At 42.9% G+C, this 19,647-nt stretch overlaps 1 protein-coding gene across 1 annotated transcript in view; it reads right to left on the reverse strand.

Moving 5' to 3' along the window:
• The window catches only part of TEX11 (testis expressed 11), a 96,569-nt gene extending 77,468 nt beyond the window's left edge, over positions 1–19,101 (reverse strand). The window contains exons 1-2 of the mRNA XM_073600993.1: positions 19,005–19,101; positions 3,382–3,506 (exon numbers count right to left, since the gene is read on the reverse strand). Of these exons, the coding sequence (XP_073457094.1) occupies positions 3,382–3,506; positions 19,005–19,101 (222 nt within the window). The remainder of the gene's footprint in view (positions 1–3,381; positions 3,507–19,004) is intronic.
• Between the last annotated feature and the right edge of the window lie 546 nt (positions 19,102–19,647).

The raw sequence follows: 19,647 nt of genomic DNA on the forward strand, positions 1-19,647 counted from the left end.
GGGGTCACAGGTTGGTCCCCGAAACTGAACTCCGGGCACTTTCATTGGAATATAATCTTCATTACCCACAAAGGATAGAAATTCACTTTGTGTGCACCAAATGCCTTTGTAAACCCAACTATCACCTTGTAAACATAGCTATGGGATTAATGGGCAGATTTTATTCGTATCTATGGTGAAGATGCACAATCAGATCTTCACATTGTCCTCCTTTTATTTCCAGCCTCCTCCTATCACTCTGAAATCATCTTGGAAGTTCGTAAACTTTACCTTGTGAAGGTCCCCACACCTTGACTTCCTGGAACTCTATCACTGTGCTCTCTGGGAGGAGGAGTTTCAGCAAGGGGGAATGAGCACAGGAATCAGCAAGGGACCATGGGATACGTAGTCTTCAGGTATGGAGGGGAGGCTTTTGTACAGTTATAAAACAATCAGCTTGAAATAGGCATTCTGCATGCTTGTTTGACTCTGTTGTATTCTAAGGCATATCACTGCTGTAAATGTGAATGCTGCTCCCAGCTATTATGCTGAAGGAATGTATGGCTACTGTTTTTTTTTTTTCTTTTTGGTGCATTTATTTATTTTTTTTTACTTCTTTTATGTTTCGTGTAAACCTACAAAACCTTTAACAAAAATGTATTTGAATAAAAAAAAAAAAAAAAAAAAAGAAATGGAGGAGAAGCTGCAAAGCATGCTGGGAATGCAGGAAGTTGTGGAAAGAGGCGGTCAGCAGACAGGCAGCGCTCACATCATGACAGGAAATATTTCCAGTACTATTATATTGGATGGTCAGAGATGAGTATTGTTTGTATTGTTATTACAATGATGATGTTATAGAATGAAGGTGTGCGCTGCGAGCTGAGAAATCCTTTGACAAAAATAAAAATGATTTTTTTGAAATGATACGAACGTGTTAAAGCTTCTATGAGATTTTACTGGTCGGGTTTATATATAGACTGACAGCCAACTGCTGTGTTTATAAAGATGCTCATAAATTTCACTCGACATATTCCGGTATGAGTCAGTGAGTCTGGACATGTCCTGATTATAGAAAAGACATTACTGATTTTCTGTCTTTTCCACTTTGCTTTTTGATATACAGTATGTGACAAAAGTAAGTACACCCCTCAGTGACATTTGTGTAAATCTTTTCTTCTATCTTTTCATGTGACAACACTGAAGAAATGACACTTGTCTACAATGTAAAGTAGTGAGTGTACAGCTTGTATAACAGTGTAAATTTACTGTCCCCTCAAAATAACTCAACACACAGCCATTAATGTCTAAACCGCTGGCAACAAAAGTCAGTACACCCCTAAGTGAAAATCTCCAAATTGGGCTCAATTAGCCATTTTCCCTCCCCGGTGTCATGTGACTCGTTAGTGTTACAAGGTCTCAGGTGTGAATGGGGAGCAGGTGTGTTTAAATTTGGTGTTATCGCTCTCACTCTCTCATACTGGTCACTGGAAGTTCAACATGGCACCTCATGGCAAAGAACTCTCTGAGGATCTGAAAAGAAGAATTGTTGCTCTACATAAAGATGGCCAAGGCTATAAGAAGATTGCCAAGACCCTGAAACTGAGCTGCAGCACGGTGGCCAAGACCATACAGCGGTATAACAGGACAGGTTCCACTCAGAACAGGCCTCACCATGGTCCACCAAAGAAGTTGAGGTCACGTGCTCAGCATCATATCCAGAGGTTGTCTTTGGGAAATAGACGTATGAGTGCTGCCAGCATTGCTGCTGAGGTTGTAGGGGTGGGGGGTCAGCCTGTCAGTGCTCAGACCATACGCCGCACACTGCATCAAATTGGTCTGCATGGCATTCATCCCAGAAGGAAGCCTCTTCTAAAGATGATGCACAAGAAAGACCACAAACAGTTTTCTGAAGACAAGCAGACTAAGGACACGGATTACTGGAACCATGTCCTGTGGTCTGATGAGACCAAGATAAACGTATTTGGTTCAGATGGTGACAAGCGTGTGTGGGGGCAACCAGGTGAGGAGGACAAAGACAAGTGTGTCTTGTCTACAGTCAAGCATGGTGGTGGGAGTGTCATGGTCTGGGGCTGCATGAGTGCTGCCGGCACTGGGGGGCTACAGATCATTGAGGGAACCATGAATGCCAACATGTACTGTGATATACTGAAGCAGAACATGATCCCTTCCCTTCAGAGACTGGACCGCAGGGCAGTATTCCAACATGATAACCACCCCAAACACACCTCCAAGACCACCACTGCCTTGCTAAAGAAGCTGAGGGTAAAGGTGATGGACTGGCCAAGCATGTCTCCAGACCTAAACCCTATTGATCATCTGTGGGACATCCTCAAACGGAAGGTGGAGGAGCGCAAGGTCTCTAACATCCACCAGCTCTGTGATGTCATCATGGAGGAGGGGAAGAGGACTCCAGTGACAACCTGTGAAGCTCTGGTGACCTCCATGCCCAAGAGGGTTAAGGCAGTGCTGGAAAATAATGGCGGCCACACAAAATATTGACACTTTGGGCCCAATTTGGAGATTTTCACTTAGGGGTGTACTGACTTTTGTTGCCAGCGGTTTAGACATTAATGGCTGTGTGTTGAGTTATTTTGAGGGGACAGTAAATTTACACTGTTATACAAGCTGTACACTCACTACTTTACATTGTAGACAAGTGTCATTTCTTCAGTGTTGTCACATGAAAAGAGAGACGAGAATAAAAAAAAAAAAAAAAAAAAAAAAGCTCCTCTCTTCTCTTTTATACTCAGCTGTGACTTGTATATCAAGACAAAATGTATTAAAAAATTTTGCTCATCTTGCAAAACGCTCTCTGTGACGGGAGGGCCCGTGGAACCAAGAATCCTTTGGAAAGGTTGGGGAACCTATGTTTCCCGTCACACTCTCAAACCGAGGTTTTACTGTATTGATTAACTCCTTCCCCCCCACTCTCCATCCTGAAACATCCCGGGGGGTGGAGGAGGGAAGGCAGCAGCACTGCGGTGGTGGTGGTGGGGGGGGAGGGGGTGCAACACGTGGGGAAGCCCAGGGCAGTCGGGGAATCAGCACCGCACAGAGTGGTTAGTGTGTGCCCAGGCACACCTGGCACACCCCGGTGCGCACGCCTATTGCACACTACTGGACTGAGATACGCCGGCGCCCCTGTTCCTGACCCCACCGGCGGGACAACACGTTCTTCTCCAGCTTGGAGCGGCACTACCAGTGGTGCTATGTGGAACCCACTTCTATGGGTGTCAGATGGTGAGGGGAAAATCTCTCCCGCCAAAATTAAAAAAAAAACAAAAAAAAAAACAAACGTTTTCTCATTCTAGTTTCTCTAATACAGAAATTAAATTTGTCTGAATTTATTTTTTTTGGATGGAGGAGTCTCGTTGTACAAACCTGGGGGTGTAGAGGACCCCGCCCCCCGTCCTCCTCCTCCAGAGTCTCCATTTCCCGGTAGATCTGGGTGATGAGGTTGCTGACGTCCGTCGGGTTCCGCTGCTGCAGGAGGCTTTTTATCAACCCTTTAAATACAAAAATACAGAAAAAAAGACTAAATTACTTCTTTTTTTTAAAATTCTTGAGCCTCGCAGCGTTTTCTAAGTGTAAATTGCAGGTTAAAGTGTATGAGAAAGTGAACTGACTTTGAACACCCCTCCCCCGCCCACCATTCTCACTGCACTGCAGCTTTTCCTGCCCGTGCTGTTGGTGGGGCAGTGAAGCTGCTGTCTTCTGCTTGGACAGATCAGAGTGATTCTGATTGGTTCAAAACAGTCACGTGTCAACTTCAGCCAAATTTTAGGATTTGTTGCAGCTTTCAGATTTCCGGAGCGTTTTTTTCTTTTTTTTTTTTTTTTTTTCCAGCATCAAAAACACATTGAAATGAGATTATATGGCTTCCAATGTCATCGTTTACGCCACTGCGGTCAGTCCCGGGGCCTTCCAGTTCCAGAAAAAAAAAAAACGTGCTGCATTTTTATCCTGCACTGGAACGCAGTAAAACGCATTGAAAAAACACACCGGAATGCACTGGACGCGTCATGAACACATCAAAAATGCATCAGACCCCAGTACAGTGAAAAAAAAAAAGAAAAAACAGGAAAAAATAAGAAAAAGGCTTCAGAAATGCATAAAAAATGCACCACAAGCAAGTCATAAACGCATCAAAAATGCATCGGACCCCAATAGAGTGGGAAAAAAAAAACAAAACAGGAAAAAATAAGACAAAGGGATCAGGAATGCAACCAGAAATGCATAAAAAACGCACCGGAAACGCATCATAAACGCATCAAAAATGCATCAGACCCCAGTACAGTGAAAAAAAAAACAGGAAAAAATAAGAAAAAGGGATCAGGAATGCAACCATAAATGCATAAAAAATGCACCAGAAACAAGTCATAAACGCATCAAAAATGCACCAGACCCCAGTACAGTGGAAAAAAGAAAAAAAAAAAAACAGGAAAAGATAAGGAAAAGGGCACGAGGAATGCAACCAGAAGCCCAATACAGTGAGAAAAAAAAAAAACAGGAAAAAATAAGAAAAAGGGATCTGGAATGCATAAAAAATGCACTGGAAACAAGTCAAAAAACGCATCAAAAATGCATCGGAGCCCAGTACAGTGGAAAAAAAAAAAAAAGCAGGAAAAAATAAGAAAAAGGCATGAGGAATGCAACCAGAAATGTGTCATAAAGGCATCAAAAATGCATCAGAGCCCAATACAGTGAAAAAAAAACATAAAAAACTGGAAAAAATAAGAAAAGGGATCTGGAATGCAACCAGAAATGCATAAAAAATGCACTGGAAACAAGTCATAAACGCATCAAAAATGCACCAGACCCAAGTACAGTGGAAAAAAGAAAAAAAAAAAAAAAACAGGAAAAAATAAGAAAAAGGCACGAGGAATGCAACCAGAAATGTGTCATAAACGCATCAAAAATGCACCAGACCCCAGTACAGTGGAAGAAAAGAAAAAAAAAGAAAAAACAGGAAAAAATAAGAAAAAGGCATCAGAAATGCATAAAAAATGCACCAGAAACAAGTCATAAACGCATCAAAAATGCATCGGAGCCCAGTACAGTGAAGAAAAAACAGGAAAAAATAAGAGAAAGGCATCAGGAATGCAACCAGAAATGCATCATAAACGCATCAAAAATGCATCGGAGCCCAATACAGTGAAAAGTAAAAACTAAAACAAGAAAAAATAAGAAAAGGGGATCTGGAATGCAACCAGAAATGCATCATAAACGTGTGAAAAACGCACATGCAGAAACACATCCGGAACGGATATGGAGTTCTGCAATTTTGTGGTGTGAACCAAACCCCTCACCGTGAGAAGATAGGAAAACGTGAGACAGGATTCACACTAACGCCCCGTTCACACCGAATCCGACTTTGAAATTGTGCGAAAGAAAGAAAAAGCATAAAAAACGCATCGGAAACGCGTCATAAACGCATCAAAAATGCATCAGACCCCAGTACAGTGAAAGAAAAAGAAGAAACTGGAAAAAATAAGAAAAAGGCATCAGAAATGCATAAAAAAATGCACTGGAAACAAGTCATAAACGCATCAAAAATGCATCGGAGCCCAGTACAGTGGGGAAAAAAACACAAAAAAATAAGAAAAAGGGATCAGGAATGCAACCACAAATGCATAAAAAATGCACCGGAAATGTGTCATAAATGTATCAGAAATGCATCGGACCCCAGTACAGTGGAAAAAAAAAAAAGAAAAAACAGGAAAAAATAAGAAAAAGGCATCAGAAATGCATAAAAAATGCACCGAAAACAAGTCATAAACGCATCAAAAATGCATCGGAGCCCAGTACAGTGAAGAAAAAACAGGAAAAAATAAGAGAAAGGCATCAGGAATGCAACTAGAAATGCATCATAAACGCATCAAAAATGCATCGGAGCCCAATACAGTGAAAAGAAAAAACCAAAACAAGAAAAAATAAGAAAAGGGGATCTGGAATGCAACCAGAAATGCATCATAAACGTGTGAAAAACGCGCATGCAGAAACACATCCGGAACGGATCTGGAGTTCTGCGATTTTGGTGTTGTGTGCCCTCACCGGAGATTGTGGGGGTCCTTGGCGGGGGGCTTATCTGAATCTGGAAGCCCCCTTTAACAAGAGGACCCCCAGATCCCGGCCCTCCCCCCTGTGTGAAATGGTAAGGGGGTACAAAAGTACCCCTACCATTTCACAAAAAAACTGTCAAAAATGACAAGAGACAGTTTTTGACAATTCCTTTATTTAAAAGGTTCTTCTATCTTCTATCTTCTGTCTTCTTTCTTCTATCTTCTATCTTCTTTCTTCTATCTTCTATCTTCTTTCTTCTATCTTCTATCTTCTATCTTCTATCTTCTATCTTCTTTCTTCTTTCTTCTATCTTCTATCTTCTATCTTCTTTCTTCTATCTTCTATCTTCTATCTTCTATCTTCTTTCTTCTATCTTTTATCTTCTTTCTTCTTTCTTCTATCTTCTATCTTCTATCTTCTTTCTTCTATCTTCTATCTTCTTTCTTCTATCTTTTATCTTCTATCTTCTATCTTCTATCTTCTATCTTCTTTCTTCTATCTTTTATCTTCTATCTTCTATCTTCTATCTTCTATCTTCTTTCTTCTATCTTTTATCTTCTATCTTCTTTCTTCTATCTTCTATCTTCTATCTTCTATCTTCTATCTTCTTTCTTCTATCTTTTATCTTCTATCTTCTATCTTCTATCTTCTATCTTCTTTCTTCTATCTTTTATCTTCTATCTTCTTTCTTCTATCTTCTTTCTTCTATCTTTTATCTTCTATCTTCTATCTTCTATCTTCTATCTTCTTTCTTCTATCTTTTATCTTCTATCTTCTTTCTTCTATCTTTTATCTTCTATCTTCTATCTTCTATCTTCTATCTTCTTTCTTCTATCTTCTATCTTCTATCTTCTATCTTCTATTTTCTATCTTCTATCTTCTATCTTCTATCTTCTTTCTTCTATCTTCTATCTTCTATCTTCTTTCTTCTATCTTCTTTCTTCTATCTTCTATCTTCTATCTTCTTTCTTCTTTCTTCTATCTTCTTTCTTCTATCTTCTATTTTCTATCTTCTATCTTCTATCTTCTATCTTCTATCTTCTTTCTTCTATCTTCTATTTTCTATCTTCTATCTTCTATCTTCTTTCTTCTATCTTCTTTCTTCTATCCTCTATTTTCTATCTTCTTTCTTCTATCTTCTATCTTCTTTCTTCTATCTTCTTTCTTCTTTCTTCTATCTTCAATTTTCTATCTTCTTTCTTCTATCTTCTTTCTTCTTTCTTCTTTCTTCTTTCTTCTATCTTCTATTTTCTATCTTCTATCTTCTATCTTCTTTCTTCTATCTTCTTTCTTCTATCTTCTATTTTCTATCTTCTTTCTTCTATCTTCTATCTTCTTTCTTCTATCTTCTTTCTTCTTTCTTCTTTCTTCTATCTTCTTTCTTCTATCTTCTATCTTCTATCTTCTATCCTCTTTCTTCTATCTTCTATCTTCTATCTTCTTTCTTCTATCTTCTATCTTCTATCTTCTATCTTCTTTCTTCTATCTTCTATCTTCTATCTTCTTTCTTCTTTCTTCTATCTTCTATCTTCTTTCTTCTATCTTCTTTCTTCTATCTTCTATCTTCTATCTTCTATCTTCTTTCTTCTATCTTCTATCTTCTATCTTCTTTCTTCTATCTTCTTTCTTCTATCTTCTATCTTCTATCTTCTTTCTTCTATCTTCTATTTTCTATCTTCTTTCTTCTTTCTTCTATCCTCTATCTTCTTTCTTCTATCGTCTATCTTCTTTCTTCTATCTTCTTTCTTCTATCTTCTATCTTCTATCTTCTTTCTTCTATCTTCTATCTTCTATTTTCTATCTTCTTTCTTCTTTCTTCTATCTTCTATCTTCTTTCTTCTATCTTCTATCTTCTATCTTCTTTCTTCTATCTTCTTTCTTCTATCTTCTATTTTCTATCTTCTTTCTTCTTTCTTCTATCTTCTTTCTTCTATCGTCTATCTTCTATCTTCTTTCTTCTATCTTCTTTCTTCTATCTTCTATCTTCTATCTTCTTTCTTCTATCTTCTATCTTCTTTCTTCTATCTTCTATTTTCTATCTTTTTTCTTCTTTCTTCTATCTTCTATCTTCTATCTTCTATCTTCTTTCTTCTATCTACTATCTTCTATCTTCTATCTTCTTTCTTCTATCTTCTTTCTTCTATCTTCTTTCTTCTTTCTTCTATCTTCTATCTTCTTTCTTCTATCTTCTTTCTTATATCTTCTATCTTCTATCTTCTATCTTCTTTCTTATATCTTCTTTCTTCTATCTTCTATCTTCTTTCTTCTTTCTTCTATCTTCTTTCTTCTATCTTCTATCTTCTTTCTTCTATCTTCTATTTTCTATCTTCTTTCTTCTATCTTCTATCTTCTTTCTTCTATCTTCTATCTTCTTTCTTCTATCTTCTTTCTTCTATCTTCTTTCTTCTATCTTCTATCTTCTTTCTTCTATCTTCTATCTTCTATCTTGCTTCGGTTTCTTCCTCCATCTTCTTCTGGTTCTTCTGCTTCTTCCTCCGGTGTTCTCGTCCGACATCTTCCTCTACGGCATCTTCTTTTCTTCTTCTTCTCGGGCCGCTCCGCATCCACCATGATGGGAGGCTCCCGCTGTGTGACACTTCTCCTCTTCTGACGGTTCTTAATAATAATTAAATAACACCCGGTGACCCCGCCCCCCTCTGACGCACGGGGACTTGATGGGGACTTCCCTGTGGCATTCCCCGTGACGTCAGAGGGGGGCGGGGTCATCCGTTACGTCATCCTGTCTCTTGTCGTTTTTAACATTTTTGACAGTTTTTTAGTGAAATGGTAGGGGTACTTTTGTACCCCCTTACCATTTCACACAGGGGGGAGGGCCGGGATCTGGGGGTCCCCTTGTTAAAGGGGGCTTCCAGATTTCGATAAGCCCCCTGCCCGCAGACCCCCACAACCACCGGGCAAGGGTTGTGGGGATGAGGCCCTTGTCCTCATCAACATGGGGACAAGGTGTTTTGGGGGGCTACCCCAAAGCACCCTCCCAATGTTGAGGGCATGTGGCCTGGTACGGTTCAGGAGGGGGGGGGTGCTCTCTCGTCCCCCCCTCTTTTCCTGCAGCCTGCCAGGGTGCGTGCTCGAATAAGGGTCTGGTATGGATTTTTGGGGGGACCCCACGCCATTTTTTAAAAAATTTTGGCGCGGGGTTCCCCATAAAATCCATATCAGACCTGAAGGGTCTGGTATAGATTTTGAGGGGGACCCCATGCCATTTTTTTTTTTAATTTTGGCTGGGGTTCCCCTTAATATCATACCAGACCTGAAGGGCCTGGTATGGAATTTAGGGGGACCCCCAACGTCATTTTTTTTCTAAAATTTTGGTTCGGAGTTCCCCTGTGGGGAATTCCCATGCCGTTTTTATCAATGAACTTTTATGTGTATTGTCGGACCGGCAATACAATAGCCGCGAGTAGTTTTAAATGACTTTTTTTCCTTTGAAATGTCATTTTGCTGTCAGACTGTTCTAAACATGGGAAACATGCGCCCCTTTACAGGCGTACTATAGACACCCCCCAGGTATGAAATTTAAAGGAATATTACACTTTTATTGTTTCACTTTAAGCATTGTTAAAATCACTGCTCCCGAAAAAACAGCCGTTTTTAAAAAAAATTTTTGCATTGATCCATGTCCCCTGGGGCAGGACCCAGGTTCCCAAACACTTTTTATGACAATAACTTGCATATAAGCTTTTAAAATTAGCACTTTTCATTTCTCCCATAGACTTTTAAAGGGTGTTCCGCGGCTTTCGAATTTGCCGCGAACACCCCAAATTGTTCGCTGTTCGGAGAACTGGCAAACAGCCGATGTTCGAGTCAAACATGAGTTCAACTCGAACTCAGAGCTCATCCCTAATCTGGGTGTATCGGGGTGTAATGTATCTGTGTGTAATCTGTGTGTAGAGGAGGTGTAATGTATCTGGGTGTATTAGGGTGTAATGTATCTCTGTGTATGGGGGTGTAATGTATCTGGGTGTATCGGGGTGTAATGTATCTCTGTGTATGGGGGTGTAATGTATTGGTGTCTATGAGGGTGTAATATATCTGTGTGTAATCTGTTGTTTGGGAGGTGTAATGTACCTGGGTGTATCTGTGTGTATGGGGGTGTAATGTATCTGGGTGTAATCTGTTGTATGGAGGTGTAATGTATCTGGGTGTAATCTGGGTGTATGGGGGTGTAATATATGACATATATGGCTTATCGGAATCTGGAAGCCCCCTTAAACAAGGGAACCCCAGATCCCGGCCCTCCCCCCTGTGTGAAATGGTAAGGGGGTACAAAAGTACCCCTACCATTTCACAGAAAAACTGTCAAAAATGTTAAAGGGTCTGGTATGGATTTTTGGGGGGACCCCACGCCATTTTTTTTTAAATTTTGGCGCGGGGTTCCCCTTAAAATCCATACCAGACCTGAAGGGTCTGGTATAGATTTTGAGGGGGACCCCACGCCATTTTTTAAAAAAATTTTGGCCGGGGTTCCCCTTAATATCATACCAGACCTGAAGGGCCTGGTATGGAATTTAGGGGGACCCCCAACGTCATTTTAAAAAAAAATTTTGGTGTATCGGGGTGTAATGTATCTGTGTGTATGGGGGTGTAATGTATCCGTGTGTATGAGGGTGTAATATATCTGGGTGTAATCTGTTGTTTGGGAGGTGTAATGTATCTGGGTGTATCTGTGTGTATGGGGGTGTAATGTATCTCTGTGTATGGGGGTGTAATATATCTGGGTGTAATCTGTTGTTTGGGAGGTGTAATGTACCTGGGTGTATCTGTGTGTATGGGGGTGTAATGTATCTGGGTGTAATCTGTTGTATGGAGGTGTAATGTATCTGGGTGTAATCTGGGTGTATGGGGGTGTAATATATGACATATATGGCTTATCGGAATCTGGAAGCCCCCTTAAACAAGGGAACCCCAGATCCCGGCCCTCCCCCCTGTGTGAAATGGTAAGGGGGTACAAAAGTACCCCTACCATTTCACAGAAAAACTGTCAAAAATGTTAAAGGGTCTGGTATGGATTTTTGGGGGGACCCCACGCCATTTTTTTTTAAATTTTGGCGCGGGGTTCCCCTTAAAATCCATACCAGACCTGAAGGGTCTGGTATAGATTTTGAGGGGGACCCCACGCCATTTTTTAAAAAAATTTTGGCCGGGGTTCCCCTTAATATCATACCAGACCTGAAGGGCCTGGTATGGAATTTAGGGGGACCCCCAACGTCATTTTAAAAAAAAATTTTGGTGTATCGGGGTGTAATGTATCTGTGTGTATGGGGGTGTAATGTATCGGTGTGTATGAGGGTGTAATATATCTGGGTGTAATCTGTTGTTTGGGAGGTGTAATGTATCTGGGTGTATCTGTGTGTATGGGGGTGTAATGTATCTCTGTGTATGGGGGTGTAATATATCTGGGTGTAATCTGTTGTTTAGGAGGTGTAATGTATCTGTGTGTATCTGTGTGTATGGGGGTGTAATGTATCTCTGTGTATGGGGGTGTATTGTATCTGGGTGTAATCTGTTGTATGGAGGTGTAATGTATCTGTGTGTATCTGTGTGTATGGGGGTGTAATGTATCTCTGTGTATGGGGGTGTAATGTATCTGGGTGTAATCTGTTGTATGGAGGTGTAATGTATCTGGGTGTATCTGTACTAGGTCTGTAGTCACTGACCGTGATAATGACAGTCCAAAAGGGGCGGAGCATGGGTGACCTTAAAATGATTCCCCCCCCCCCCCCCCCTGAAAAAAGTTCTGCGGACGCCCATGCATTGGACTAAAGTTTCTCCAAGTATGTAGTTACCTGTTAATCCTGCAAATTGAGACTCTTTCACCGTTGGAAACATTCTTGAAGAAAATCTGGCAAAATAAAATGGATTGATTGCTTGTATTGATTTGTTACTTGTTTTCAGATTATCGGTGATAAGCATTCTAATTTAATAGAATAAAAGTCACTTGTGAAATTTAATTATACAGAGTTATAAAATGTAAAGTGGTTGTAAACCCTCCATATCCCCAGTGAGGTGACCGGCCTCCTTCTACATAAGTTGTACCTGTTTATCCGCAGCCATCTCTAATCGGGATCTCTCAGCAATGATAAGCAGGGGGCGGGGAGCTGAAGTCACATCAGTGAGGAGAGCCCTGATTGGAGGGAAGGGACACATCCCCCCCCTTCACACAGCACAAAGGAACAAAGCTGAGGCTGTCAATCACAGGCTGTGTGCTGGAGCTTCCTACCCTCTCACCTTTTTGTCTCTTGATGTCAGGAAAACTTGTCAGAAGTGACTCATGCAGATAGCAGAGGAAGGAGGCAGCAGACAGAAATGAGACTTCTGCGTTGTGTGCGTGGTCTATTGTTGTGTGGGGGGAACTATTGTTGCTGTGGTGGGAACTATTGTTGCTGTGGTGAGGTCCATTGTTGCTGGGTTGGGGTCTATTGTTGTTGCGGGGAATCTATTGTTGGGATGAGGTCCACTGTTGCTGGGGGAGTCTATTGTTGCTAGGGAGGGGCTCTATTGTTACTGCGGGGAATCTATTGTTGCTGGGATGAGATCCATTTTTGCTGCAGGGAATCTATTGTTGCTGGAGTGAGGTCCATTGTTGTGTGGGGGAAGTATTGTTGCTGGGGTGAGGTCTATTGTTGTACAGGGGAACTATTGTTGCTGGGGTGAGGTTCATTGTTGTGTGGGGGAACTATTGTTGCTGGGGTGAGGTCCATTGTTGCTGCGGGGAATCTTTTGTTGGGTTGAGGTCTATTGTTGCTGGGGGAGTCTATTGTTGCTAGGATGAGGTCTATTGTTGCTGTGTGGAATCTATTGTTGCTGGGATGAGGTGCATTGTTGCTGCAGGAAATCTATTGTTGCTGGGATGAGGTCTATTGTTGCTGGGGAGGGAGTCTATTGTTGCTGTGGGGAATCTATTGTTGCTGGGATGAGATCCATTGTGGCTGGGGGGAATCTATTGTTGCTGGGATGAGGTCCATTGTTGCTGTGGGGAATTTAATGTTGCTGGGATGAGGTCCATTGTTGTGTGGGGGAATCTATTGTTGCTGGGATGAGGTCCATTGTTGCTGTGGGGAATCTATTGTTGCTGGGATGAGGTCCATTGTTGCTGTGGGGAATCTAATGTTGCTGGGATGAGGTCCATTGTTGCTGTGGGGAATCTATTGTTGCTGGGATGAGGTCCATTGTTGCTGTGGGGAATCTATTGTTGCTGAGATGAGGTCCATTGTTGCTGTGGGGAATCTAATGTTGCTGGGATGAGGTCCATTGTTGTGTGGGGGAATCTATTGTTGCTGGGGTGAGGTTCATTGTTGCTGTGGGGAATCTATTGTTGCTGGGATGAGGTCCATTGTGGCTGTGGGGAATCTAATGTTGCTGGGATGAGGTCCATTGTTGCTGGGGGGAATCTATTGTTGCTGGGATGAGGTCCATTGTTGTGCGGGGGAATCTATTGTTGCTGGGATGAGGTCCATTGTTGCTGGGGGGAATCTATTGTTGCTCTGATGAGGTCCATTGTTGCTGCGGGGATTCTATCGTTGCTGGGGTGAGGTCCATTGTTGCTGTGGGGAATATATTGTTGCTGGGGTGAGGTCCATCGTTGCTGCGGGGAATCTATCGTTGCTGGGATGAGGTCCATTGTTGCTGTGGGGAATCTATTGTTCCTGGGTTGGAGTCTATTGTTTCCTGCAATGAGGTCTATTGTTGCTGGGGTGGGATTTATTGTTATAGCTCCCAACTGTCCCTGATTTCGAGGGACTGTCCCTGATTTGGAACAATGTCCCTCTGTCGCTCCTTTCCTCCTCCCATTTGTCCCTCATTTTGGTCTTATCTATATAGTTGTATATAAAATGCATGTTTTATCTCTCAAAAAGTGTTTCCCAGAGCTAAACCTTTCATCCAAATTCTAAATTGCTGCATTTGTAAATGTCAAAAGCCAATATAAAGGAATAGCAGTGGTAAAAAAAAAAGCCCTTATGGATTTAATTTAACTTTTTTTTCTCCTTTTTTTAAGGGGGTGTGGCAGGGGGCATGTCCTATGCCTACATACATTTGCAGGTAGGTGTCCCTCATTCCCATCTCAAAATGTTGGGAGGTGTGTCTATTGTTGCTGGCTCCAGGGGATCTATTTTACTGCTTTTCTTGCTATTAGACGATAACATATTCCATACAAACTATTTAGCACCACAAAATGATACACAGGGCTGTACTGAAGGATGGGTTGGGGATAGAACCAAGGGACGGTGCTCAGAGGAGGGTGGAGTCAAGGGGGGGACCCAGAAGAGGGGGGGGGGTTTCCTGCACCTTTTGTCTGAGGAATAAAGCCCTGGGTTATATATATTGCTTCTGACTTAAAAGAAATGATAAACCAGAAAAGTAGAAGATAACCATCTACGGTGTTGGTGGCCTTATGTTGCTACCACAACTCCCTGAGTCAGAATTCGGGAATTTCAGAGCGGCCGCCATTATGAAGTGCTGTATAATAAAATGTGATCTCCCTACAAGCCGCAATGTATAACCCTCCAATAGTAACGCCTCATCCCTTGCTAGATTTTTATTTTTTTTATATAACGGCTCAGTCTATGAATCTGTGGAAAAGTCCCCCTGGGGGATTCTGATTGCCGGGTCTTTTTCATAAAACTGTGTTGGAACAAGTCTGGGAATACAGATGAGTCAAAGTCTGAAATCATCCGTCGGTTGTGGCATTTTCTATATCGCAGACCTCAGCAAATCTGAATTTCTGAACTGGAAGTCTCGCCCAAGTCAAAAGGAATCTGAACTAAGCTACAGAATGTGTGTGTGTGCTGCAGAGCAGCCTGGGAGCCCGGCCTGAGAGATGAGGGGGGCCACAAACACAGCCTGAGAGACACTTTCCTTCAAAATTCCACCAAGGGTCCTAACATAGGAGGGTGGGAAGCTGTGAGACTGGCAGTCAAGATAAGTAATTCAGGGGCCTGGTGGGACTGGCAGTCCAAGCTAATGATGGGAGGAATCTGGTGGGACTGGTAGACAAGCTATGGGAGGGTGGGACCTGGTGGCACTGTAGTCAAGCTAAGAAAAAGATGGGACCTGGTGGGATTGATAGACAAGCTAAGGAAGGGTGTGACCTGGTGGGACCTCCAGCCAAGCTAAGGAAGGGTGTGACCTGGTGGGACTTCCAGCCAAGCTAAGGAAGGGTGTGACCTGGTGGAACTTCCAGCCAAGCTAAGGAAGGGTGTGACCTGGTGGGACTTCCAGCCAAGCTAAGGAAGGGTGTTACCTGGCAGGACTTCCAGCCAAGCTAAGGAAGGGTGTTACCTGGCGGGACTTCCAGTCAAGCTAAAGTAAGGTGGGACTGGCAATCAAGCTAAGGAAAGATGTGACATGCAGGGACTGGCAGTTAAGCTATGGAAGGATGGGACATGCAGGGACTGGCAGTTAAGCTAAGGAAGGATGGGACATGGTGGGACTGGCGGTCAAGAATGAGGAAGAATGGGGTCTTTTGGCACTGGCTGTCAATCTAAGGACGAATTGGACCTGGCAGTCAAGATAAGGAAGGGAATGACCTGGTGGGACTGGCAGTCAAGCTAAGGAAAGGTGGAACTTGGTGGCATGGGCAGTCAAGCAAAGAAAAGATTGGACCTGGTGGACCTGGCAGTCAAAGGAAGGATGGGACCTGGGGGGACTTGCAGTCAAGCTAGAGAAGGGTAGAACTTGGTGGCATGGCAGTCAAGAAAAGGAAAGAGTAGGCCTGGTTGTCAAAGGAAGGATGGGACCTGGGGGACTTGCATTCCAGATAAGGAAGGGTGTACTGGTTGCAGAGCTAAGGAAGGATTGGACCAGGTGGTCAAGCTAAGGAAGGGCGGGACCTGTTGGGACTGGCAGTTAAGCTATCGGAGGGTGGGACCTGTTGGGACTGGCAGTCAAGCTAAGGAGGGGAAGGACCTAGTGGAACAGACAGTCAAGCTAAGGAACATGGAACTTGGTGGTGAAGGCAGTCAAGCAAAGGAAGGATTGGAGCTGGCAGTCAAAAAAAGGGTGGGACCTGGTGGGACTGGCATTAAAGCAAAGGGTGCTCCGGGAACAGCATTCTAATATTTATCATTTATCATTTTTATTACTGTTGGTGTCCCTGTTTTCTCCCCCTTCATGTCCCAGTGGGGACACAAACGGCAATACAAACGTCTGTAGAACAGCCAATGCGTTTCAGGGGCAACAACGCTCTTTCATCAATGCTTAAAGCGGCCCTTCCATGCAAATGTGGGGAGGGGGGGATCCACATCCGTGCCAGCCACCCCACCTCCCTAACAAATAAGCGGTAAAGAAAACGGTTGTAACCGAGATTTCATGAGCAACTAGAAAAGCTACAATTTCAGGGAAAATTGTGAAAAGTGTTCTTGCCTCTACAACTGGAGTGGGCGGAGTAACTGGGTGGAGTGGCTTGAGTAACTGTTGTGTGGTTGGAGTGGCTGGAGTAACTGTGAAAAGTGTTAAAAAGCTTAATATTTTAAAAAGTATAAATAGTAGTAAAACAGTTGAAGTCCCATCATTAGCTGAAAGAGCTGAACATTTTTTTCAAAAATGATTTTTTTTTTTCAAAAATGTTTTTTTTTCAAAAGATTTCGTTTTTGTTTTTTTTCAAAAATGTTTTTTTTAATGATTTTTTAAATGATTTTATTTTTTCAAAAATGATTATTTTTTTAATGATTTTTTTTTTTCAAAAATGATTTTTTTTAATTTTTTTCAAAAATGTTTTTTTTTATTTTTTAAAAAATTATTTTTTTTTTTCAAAAATGATTTAAAAAAAAAAAAAATATTATTATTTTTTTTGATGGGGTGGTCATAATCTTTTGGCTGATCATGGGGGGGGGGGGGGTCATAATGTCAGCTTTTGTCACCTCCCACTCTAGTTTTGAACATTTCGCCATTCATTCCTATGGGACCAATTTCGCCGCAAAAACAACAATATTTCGTGAACCATTCGGCGAAACGTTCCACAAAGTAATAGCACACCAATTAAATGACATTGAGGCCGGATTCACACTGGTATTTTTCAGCTTTTCAAAAAGTTCCACAAGGTAATAGCACACCAATTAAATGACATTGAACATTTCGCCATTCATTCCTATGGGACCAATTTTCCACAAAAACTACGATATTTCGTGAAAAACTTGGCGAAACGTTCCACAAAGTGATAGCACACCAATCGGGAACAATCCGCACGTTTTGGTATATTACTGTCTATGTAGTTTAAAAGCTGTGGGAGGAGTTAGGGTGGTATGATCATGGGGTTGTCAGCTTTTGTCACCTCCCACTCTAGTTTAGAACATTTCGCCATTCATTCCTATGGGACCAATTTCACTGCAAAAACGACGATATTTCGTGAACCATTCAGTGAAATGTTCCACAAAGTAATAGCACACCAATCGGGAACAATCCGCACGTTTCGGTATATTACTTGTCTATGTAGTGTAAAAACTGTGGGAGGAGTTAGGGTGGTAAATTTGGCTATAATAATAATAATATATGTGAGATAACAGTAAGTGGTCTTGCTACGCAAGAACACTTAATAACATAAGAAAACTCCACCTTGGTTCCGGCTTTCCAGGAGGTGACCTTACCTTCTGGTCACAGGAGGTTCTAGGGGTACGCCCCCCTCCGAATAGCAAATCAAAAGATATTCTTTACTGGTAATCAAGAGGGAGGGATGTGCACTCCACCTACCTGCACTCGGAAAAGCAATAAAAACCTGGCAGAGGTCCTAACTCTTCCACCTCTAAAAAATTATAACAGTTGGTTCTCTCCGGAGTTCCCCTTTACTGTCAGGCTAAGAACCCGGGTTAGGGACGTCATGGACAGGATGAGCACTAAGAACTGTCTGTGCTACCTCACAACATTTCCTGCAAGATAAATGTTTCTGTCTGTGTCCCCAGTGCAGATTTTCCCTCACTTCCTGTCTGGTGACAGAAAAACTAGGAGAAATCTCTCTACATCGCAATGAAAACCTACCAGGGGGTTCTAATTCTTCCCAACGCCATCCAAAACTCCAAAGAAAAGGTTTGATTGGATGTATACTTTTTTAAGCAATGAATGGCAAAGCACCTGTGTTAGAAGCCTCTGGTGGAAGCAGATGTTCCAGGGGCGTGATCTCACTCACAGTTCAGCTTCACTGATACAGAACCAGCGTGTGAGGAAACGGCAGGTTTCGTCTGAGGTGTGGGAGCTTCTCTGCTTTTTGTGGTATAACAAGGCCGACCAGAAGAGGATATAGAGCAGCAAGTGCCTGGAGAAAACCTGAGAAACCTACATCTATAAAACCTTGTCCTGGACGCCCCTCTAGTCCGTCCTATCTGCCCCTGAACCCCCCGCTGTCGCTATGTCTGAGGACAGACATCAGATATGGAGGTTTGTCCCTGGAAACGTCCCTCAGCATTTCAGCACATTGTCTTCGTTTTCCTTTTTAGTCCAGTTTGAGGTCCCGTTCACACCTGAGCGACATGGAGCGACCCCGCAGAGTCGCAATTTTTTTTTCTTTTTTTTTTGTTTCAATTCTGTGGTGTGTTTTTGGAGCGGCGCCATTCATTTCAATCGGCCTCCTTCTGATCCAAAACACGCCAAGGAAGCTTGTGTACCAAATTCTGGCACAGAGACTCGATTGGCCTTGCGTTTTTTTGCCACAATTTTCTTGCACGATAATCACTGCAAAATTGCAATGCATTCCCGCGTTTTGCTGTGATTCCAAAACGTGAACAGGGCCTTGTGGAAATGTACAGCTAAGCCTTCTTTAATCCTCACAATTACAAACCATATAGTGCATCCAGGTTCTGTGGGAGCTCCAGCCGCTGGTGCCAGACCCAGTCCAGGATCAGCCTCCTCAGGTGCAAGGCCCAATCAGGGATTGGCCTCCTCAGGTGTCAAACCCAATCCAGGATCAGCCTCCTCAGGAGCCAGACCCATACCAGGATCAGCCTCCTCAGGTGCCAGACCCAGTCCAGGATCAGCCTCCTCAGGTGCAAGACCCAATCCAGGATCGGCCTCCTCAGGTGCCAGACCCATACCAGGATCAGCCTGCTCAGGTACATGCCCAATCCAGGATCAGCCTCCTCAGGTGCCAGACCCAATCCAGGATCAGCCTCCTCAGGTGCAATCAGGGATTGGCCTCCTCAGGTACAATGCCCAATCCAGGATCAGCCTCCTCAGGTGCAATCAGGGATTGGCCTCCTCAGGTACAATTCCCAATCCAGGATCAGCCTCCTCAGGTGCCAGACCCAATCCAGGATCAGCCTCCTCAGGTGCCAGACCCAATCCAGGATCAGCCTCCTCAGGTGCCAGACCCAATCCAGGATCAGCCTCCTCAGATGCCAGACCCAATCAAGGATCCGCCTCCTCAAGTACAAGGCTCAATCCAGGATCAGCCTCCTCAGGTGTCAAACCCAATCCAGGATCAGCCTCCTCAGGAGCCAGACCCAATCCAGGATCAGCCTCCTCAGGTGCCAGACTCAATCCAGGATCTGCCTCCTCAGGTGCCAGACCCAGTCCAGGATCAGCCTCGTCAGGTGCAAAGCCCAATCAGGGATTGGCCTCCTCAGGTGCCAGACTCAA

Source organism: Aquarana catesbeiana, linkage group LG09 (assembly GCF_042186555.1).
Source record: "Aquarana catesbeiana isolate 2022-GZ linkage group LG09, ASM4218655v1, whole genome shotgun sequence".
Lineage (NCBI taxonomy): Eukaryota > Metazoa > Chordata > Amphibia > Anura > Ranidae > Aquarana > Aquarana catesbeiana.